This window comes from Alexandromys fortis, unplaced genomic scaffold, assembly GCF_014885135.2.
Source record: "Alexandromys fortis isolate MF-2015 unplaced genomic scaffold, M_Fortis_MF-2015_v1.1 scaffold_87, whole genome shotgun sequence".
NCBI classification, from domain to species: domain Eukaryota; kingdom Metazoa; phylum Chordata; class Mammalia; order Rodentia; family Cricetidae; genus Alexandromys; species Alexandromys fortis.
Window position 1 is genome coordinate 1,323,627 of NW_026067971.1, and position 7,220 is coordinate 1,330,846.

Below are 7,220 nucleotides of genomic sequence, written 5' to 3' on the forward strand. Positions count from 1 at the left end.
AACGAATCCTTGCCTGGAACTGACGGAAAACGCTGTAGTTTTGACGAGCCGGGCCCTTACTGAGGTTGCACCAGGTACACGCCTTCAAGTCCTCCAGCCAATCCCAGGTCGGAGCGTGAGAGCCCGGTCTCTCGAGAGGCCTGGGCGGGAGTTTCGTGTCATTCAACCCTGTGGGCGGAGCTAGTTCCGGCTCCCGGACCCGGCGCTCTGGCCCGTAAAGGCGCGACTCTATGGCCCCTCGGGTTCCCTCTGCCGCTCTCTGGAGGACCACACTCGTTTATCTTTTCGGCTGCGCAAGGTCCCGCCTGCTGCCGGGGCTGAGCTGGAAGAAAGATGGCGGCTGCCGTGCGGCAGGATTTGGCCCAGCTCATGAATTCGAGTGGCTCTCATAAAGATTTGGCGGGCAAGTGAGTATTTCCTAGGAATTCAGAGGCAGGAGGGAAGCCACAAGCTGACCTGCCTCGGGGTGATGGAGGCTCTCCGGCGTGGGGCCGAGGTGGTAGGCCCGAGGGCTCAGGGGGGCGGGCCTGCAGTCGGCCGTGGCGGTAAATGCTGGGAGCTGCAGACCGTGGAAGGGACGGGGTGCTGGGGTCCTGACCGCCAAGACCCGGCTGACTGCCAGCTTCTTACGTCCTTCATACCGTCCTCCATGGGATCCTTCGGCTTCTGGAAGCGTGGCTGGAAAGATGACGGCTCCCTCGGCGGTGGCCCTTCCTTAGTGTGTGCCTGGCGAGCCCAACACACCGGGTTTGACTTGGGTTTGCTGCCTCCTCTGCCCTCGTCTTGGTGGAGATAAATTTCTATCCTGGGCTTTGATGGCAGAGTTACTTTTTGCTTTTATCTTGTTTTGATTTGATTTTAAGAGAAGACTTTCCAGGAGGATAGGGGCCGAGGAGGTATGGCCGCTGTCACGCCGTCCAGAACTTCTTAAGTTCATAGCTTGTGTGGGTCCTTAGTGTTCCGGATGCTCTCAGCTGTCACCAGCTCTGTAGAACACAGACAGAATGTCCCCAGCCTAGGATGTCTAGAACAGTGATGTTTCCACAGGCCGCTGAGGGATTTTGTGGAAACCGTAGAATGCTTAGGTCCACTCGAAGTCACCATTTGAGACGTGTCGCTTCCCCCAAGGAGTTGAACAGTTTCAGTCTTTCTTTCTTTATTTCTTTTTTTTTTTTTTTTGCACATTTCACAGCTTTTTGCTGAGCCTTTTTTTTCCTGTGTGGCCCTGGCTGTCCTGGAACTCGCTCTGTAGACCATGGTGGCTCCAAACTCAGAGATCCTCCTGCCTCTGCCTCCCGAGTCCTTCTCACGCCCGGCTTTTTCTGCTGAAAGTATGTCTCCGATTGGTCTTAATATTTACACGTTGCCTCTGCCTTCCCAGTGCTGGGATTAAAGGCATGTACCACCACCGCCTGGGGACTTCTAAAGGGCACCAGTCACGCATGTGGTGCCCAGACATATATGTAGGCAAAACACATGCGTGAAAGCACCTTGATCTAATTAATGGAATAATCTTGTTCAGGCCCACACCTTGAAACGGTGTGTATATGCGTGCTGCGTGGCGGTTGTGCTGCTTTTTAAAATGCTGCTAAATTTAGTTATACCCTGGGCTAACTACTTTATGCTTCATTTTTCTGCTTAAAAAAACAAGGCAGTTTAATGGCGAGACTTAGTCTCATCTGATTTCATAATGAGTGTGTGTCTGTGTCCTTATCACACTTAAATAGCTGAATTCAGTCTTGAAATATACAAAACGTCATAGAATTGCTATCGGTAAGCAGTTGGTAAATGCACACGGTCTTATTCCAGGAGTTGGAAATAGTGGGCTATGCCTTCCATGTTTGTTTGTTTTTTCTGCATGTATTAATATTAGATTTAGATGAAAGTAAAACTAGCGTGTGTATTCTCTCATATTTCCTTTGCATTTTTACTATATTTCAGAAAATGTAAGGCTATTAGTTACCAGATAAGGTATAGTTCTTTGAACTGGAAAGAATTCTGGAACTTCGGCTTACTGTTTTCCTCTAGCTCTGAATTGGAGGTGAAAAGTAGTATGTCTCCGATGGGTTGTTTCTTTTGTCTGTTGCTGCTTAATAGATCCGTGGTTAGTGGTGTAAAAGCGCTTTCCCCCTCAGGATTCTGGGTGTTGCTTACTGGTTCAGTTATGCAGACTAACTTGGCTAACAGTTGAGTTAGGACTGGACTGGTGTAGATGTGTGGCTATTGGCCGGGTCTTCTCATTCCTTAGCTTAGAATTGGCTTCCACTCAGTGTTGTAACTGGCTGAGAATGGAAGCTGCAGGGCTTAAGGTTGGTCTGAGAAGTCTCCCATCAACTGTGTGATCCTGATGAAAGCAAGTAACAAAACCATCCCAGATTCAAGCAGAAGGAAATGGAATGCACCATCAACTCGTTAGCAGCAAGGTGATCTGTAAGGAAGTGGACAAGGGCGCTGTGAATCCTGGCAGCTGTTACTGTGGCGCTTTACCACATGAGCTTATTGTTCAGAGGAGATGAAGTAATTGACTTGACAAGTGGTGGCACACTCACGCACTGCTAACGATTGCTTTCCTTCTTGTCTTACAATTTAGTTTATTTTTATTTGTGAGTATGTTAGAGTGAATGCCATCTGAGTGCAGGTGCCCATGGGTGTTGAAGAGGGAGTCATCCCCTGGACTTGGAGTCACGGAGGTCATGAGCCACCTGACATGGGTGCTGGGAATTGAATTCGAGTCCGCTGGAAGAACAGTAAACACTCTTGAAAGCTGAGCCATCTCTCCAGCCCTCAGTGCTGCTTTCTGAGAATATTCTTGGCCTTGCCCTGGGTATTTACCCAGTACTATCTGGTAAGAATGTTAGGATGTTTGCCCTCATAACAAAACAGCTCTGCCAGGCACAGAACTTATGAAACACATGTCGTCTGTTCATTTCAGGATTTTATATTGGGAACTGAGAAACAAAAGCTTCTACATTAAGGAAGTATGAAATACAAGATTTCTAATACCGATACCCTCTGTTCTCATACAGTATGTTGTTCAAGAAATGTTGATTAAATCAGTAAATAGCCAGAAGGGGACATAACTTGTATGTGAACCCAGGTGTGTCTCAAAAGCTCACTTTTAACCAATCAGACTATATTGCTTTTCTTGTTAATTAGAAATGCTTTCTGACAATTGAATTAGCAGTTATCCAAATTTAGTATAAGAAACTGGCCGTCTAAAAAGCATTTTTTTGTTGTTACAGATATAGGCTGCTTTTTCTTTTCATATAAATACATTTTTATTACCTCTTACAAAGCTTTAGAAGAGGGGACTGGAGCAATGGCTCACCCGTTAAGTGCACTTACTGTTCTTGCAGAGGACCTGGGTTCAGTTCCCAGCATCCACATGTTGTCTCACAACCCTTTAAAACTCCAGTTCCAGGGCATCCTTTTCCGACTTTTTTTGTTTGTTTGTTTGTTTTTTGAGACAGGGTTTCTCTGTAGCTTTGGAGCCTGTCCTGGAACTAGTGAACTAGCTCTTGTAGACCAGGCTGGCCTCAAACTCGCAGAGATCCGCCTGCCTCTGCCTTCTGAGTGCTGGGATTAAAGGCGTGCGCCACCACCGCCCCGCCCTTTTCCGACTTCTAAAGGGCACCAGTCACGGATGTGGTGCCCAGACATATATGTAGGCAAAACACATGCATGAAAGTAAATTAATTGCTTTTCAAGAAAAACTTTAGAAGCCACAGGTAGTGGTGCACTCCTTTGGTTCCAGTGCCTGGGGGCTGGAAGCAGGCTGATCTCTGCGAGTTCTAGGACAGTCAGGGCTATATAAAGAGACCCTATCTCAAAACATCCAAAAGTCAAAAATAGAGGAGAGAGAAGGACTGGAGAGGGAGTGTATGAAGGTAAGTGTTGTGATAACCTGTCTTAACTCAGTTGGCTAACCTACTTGGCCTTCAACATTTGATTTAGATGTGACTTCCAAGACTCTTGCTTACATACTCAAGCCCATCCCCACACCGGACCTGGTTTAGTTGTTCTGCTAGTACCCAGCAATAGCTTACTTTTGTTTGGGCATAGATTAGATTGTTTATCTGTTCATTTGTTCTGTGCCCTAGCCAGAATATAGTTTTTTTTTAAAGTTATTTTTTCTTTGAGGTCAAATATCAGGACATGGATTATAGGTCTTGATTGAGTCAATCCTATGAAAATAGGACCTTTACAACTTACCTACTAGAGTGCCGGAGGTGTCCAGCGGAGGCTGGGAGCTATTTGCAAATTAAACATTTTTGTTTGTTTGTTTTAAGAATTTATTTATTATGTATACAATACAGTGTTCTGCCTCCATGTATGACTGCTTGCCAGAAAAGGGCACCAGATCTCATTACAGATGGTTGTGAGCCACCATGTGGTTGCTGGAATTGAACTCAGGACCTCTGGAAGAGCAGTCAGCGTCCTTAACCACTGAGCCATCTCTCCAGTCCTGTTTGTTCGTTCTTTTGAGACAGGGTTTCTTTTAGCTCAGGCTGACCTCGAAATCCTTCCTGATTCTTCTGCCTCAGGCTTCCCAAAGCTGGGTTTACAAATGTGCCCTGCCAGGACCAGCTAATATTTATAAGAAGTTGTTAGTAACAGAAGACCTCTTAGTTGCCTTTGCTTACTGAGAAGACGTTCAGAGAAAAATAAGATTGCACGGTAGACTCTGTATTAGAGTGGAAAGACAGAGCATATGCACGAGTGTCTGCAGGGGCAGAGGGACAGTAACCTCAAAGGCCTCTTCTAACTCAAGGTTTCTGGGTCTCCGCTACTCGTCCAGGACAGTTTTACTGATTCCCATGTCCAGAATACATGTTGTTTGTGTGCAAACGCTACGTAGCAAATAGATAATGTTATTAGCATTATATATGGAGGAAAAATCCCAGAAAATATACTTTTTATTTTTTGCAAAGTAAACAGCTTAATTTAGAAAAAATGGGAAAGAACTTCTGAGAATGGGAGGGACTCCAAGGGGAGGAATACTCATACAAAAAGGAACTCTGAAGTCACATGTAGTCAAACCAGTATTTAGCCCATGTTTATGAACTCCTAACTCAAATATAGTCAGTCACCTAGTGACTTAAAACAGTCATTTGCATGTCTCTACAGTGAGCTGCAGGCCAGGTGTGTAGGCAGAGACTACTTGTTTGTTTCTGGGCTGCCCAGACCCAAATAATCACCCAGAAACTATATTAATTACAGCACTCTTTGACCTATTAGCTCAGGCTTCTTATTAACTAGCTCTTACATCTTAACCCATTTTTATTCAGTTGTGTATTGCCATGAGACTGTGGCTTACTGGGTAAGGTTCTGTTCTGGCCTCTTTCTCCTTTAGCAGCTATATGGCTTCTCTTTGACTCTACCTACTCTTTCTCTATATCTCTGTTCGGATTTCCTGCCTAGCTTTACTATGCTAAGCCATTGGCTGAAACAGGTTTATTCATTAATCAATAAAAGCAGTACATACACAGAAGGATCTCCCATGTCTCAAGTGCACTGTGTATACAGTGAGCTGCAGGCCAGGTCTACAGTGAGTTGCGGGCTTGGTTCACTGCATCTACAGTGAGCTGCAGGCCGGGTGCACTGCTCTGCTTTTGTGCGTTGGTTGGCTATTATGTGACAACAGGGTTTCTGTGCATGGTGAAGATGCAGTACCCATGGAGTCCTTGAACTCACAATCCTACCGCTGCTCCTGCCTCCAAGTGCTGGAGTTATAGGCATGCCATCACACCTAGTTTAAGCAGGACATTTCTAATGTAATTCAGTCAGTTTAAAACTTTTATTTGTAGGCATGGAGAGATGGTTCAGGGGATAAGAGCACTGGATGTTCTTCCAGAGCACCCAGCACCCACATGGCAGTTTACAGTTACCTGTAACTGCAGTTCCAGGGGTTCTGACACCTTTGTTCAGTGCAATTAAATACTTTAAAAATAAACTTCTATTTGCTTTTGGATGCTCTTCCTATTGCTAGTAATTGGCCAGAGAGATAGCTCACTAGTTAAGAACACTGATTGCTCTTTCTGAAGACCCAGGTTCATTTCCCAATACCTGTCTACAGGGTTGTCTACAGCAACCATCTGTAACTCCGGTTCCAGGTCTGATTCCCTCTTCTGGCTTCTGTGGGTACTGCATGCTTGCTGTGCACAAACATCTATATAGGCAAAACACCCATACACAAAGTAAAAGTAAATAAATCTTAATTTTGTTTGCTGGTTGGTTTTTTGGAGACAGGATTTCTCAGGGTAGCTCTGGTTGTCCTGGAACTTGACTTTTTAGACCAAGCTGGCCTTGACCTCATGTAGATCTGCCTGGCTTTGCCCCCCAAGTACTAGAACTAAAGGCGTGGGCTACCTCATCTGGCATCAAAAAAAAATTTAACTTTAGATTAGGCTTCAAATTTGTCTTTAAGTATTCATCTATGAATATTAGCTGGTATAAAATACTCTAGAAGAATGTAAAATAAGACTTAGCTATAACCTTGATTTAATAAAATATAATTAAATTTGAAAATAAATCAATCAAAAACTAAGTGATTAAGCATTACCTATCTGAAAATGTGTCCAGATAAATAAATATTTAAATGTAGGCATAGAAAAATTTTAAATTGTATGTATGTGTGTGAGTGTGTGAGAACCTAGAATGAAATACCTCATTGTTTCTAACACCAGTCCAGTCCCTTCCGGAGTCAGACTTGGTAATCTGTAAAGTAGCACTTGTCTCTAAAGGCTTACCGTTGTCCATCCTTCGTACACTGCTAACACATCTGCTTCCAGTGTTGTAACTTTGCAACATTGCATGACCAGGGCTGGGGATTTTGGATGAGTTGGGAACAAAACTGGATGGTAGCTTTGAAAATGGTCCCTACAAAATATGTCACCAGTCTGAATGAGATCGTGTCCTTTTTATGCAAGTTTTTCTTCTAAGATTTATTCTGAATCACCTTCTGTAATTAAAATGTTACTAGGTTTATAAATACATTTGACTAGCCAGGTATGTCTACAGTTCAAACGCAGGGGAAACTGAGAAAGGAGGATTTCTCTGAGGTTAGCCAGCGTGATGCTGAGTCGCTGGCCAACTTGGACTATAAAAGGAGATCCTAGCTCAGAAAACAAAATAAAATGTTTTTAACTAATGCTTTTTAAAAGTAATGTGTAAGATGCCAGGCAGTTTGGCACATGCCTTTAATCCCAGTACTCGGGGGG

General features: G+C 44.3%; 1 protein-coding gene across 2 annotated transcripts in view; it reads left to right on the forward strand.

The window, feature by feature from the left end:
* Nucleotides 1-247: 247 nt before the first annotated feature.
* The window catches only part of Cops4 (COP9 signalosome subunit 4), a 27,446-nt gene continuing 20,473 nt past the window's right edge, over nt 248-7,220 (forward strand). For both annotated transcript variants that reach the window (XM_050155799.1, XM_050155800.1), the window contains exon 1: nt 248-407. In XM_050155799.1, coding sequence (XP_050011756.1) covers nt 334-407 — 74 coding nt within the window. In that variant the 5' untranslated portion in view covers nt 248-333. The remainder of the gene's footprint in view (nt 408-7,220) is intronic.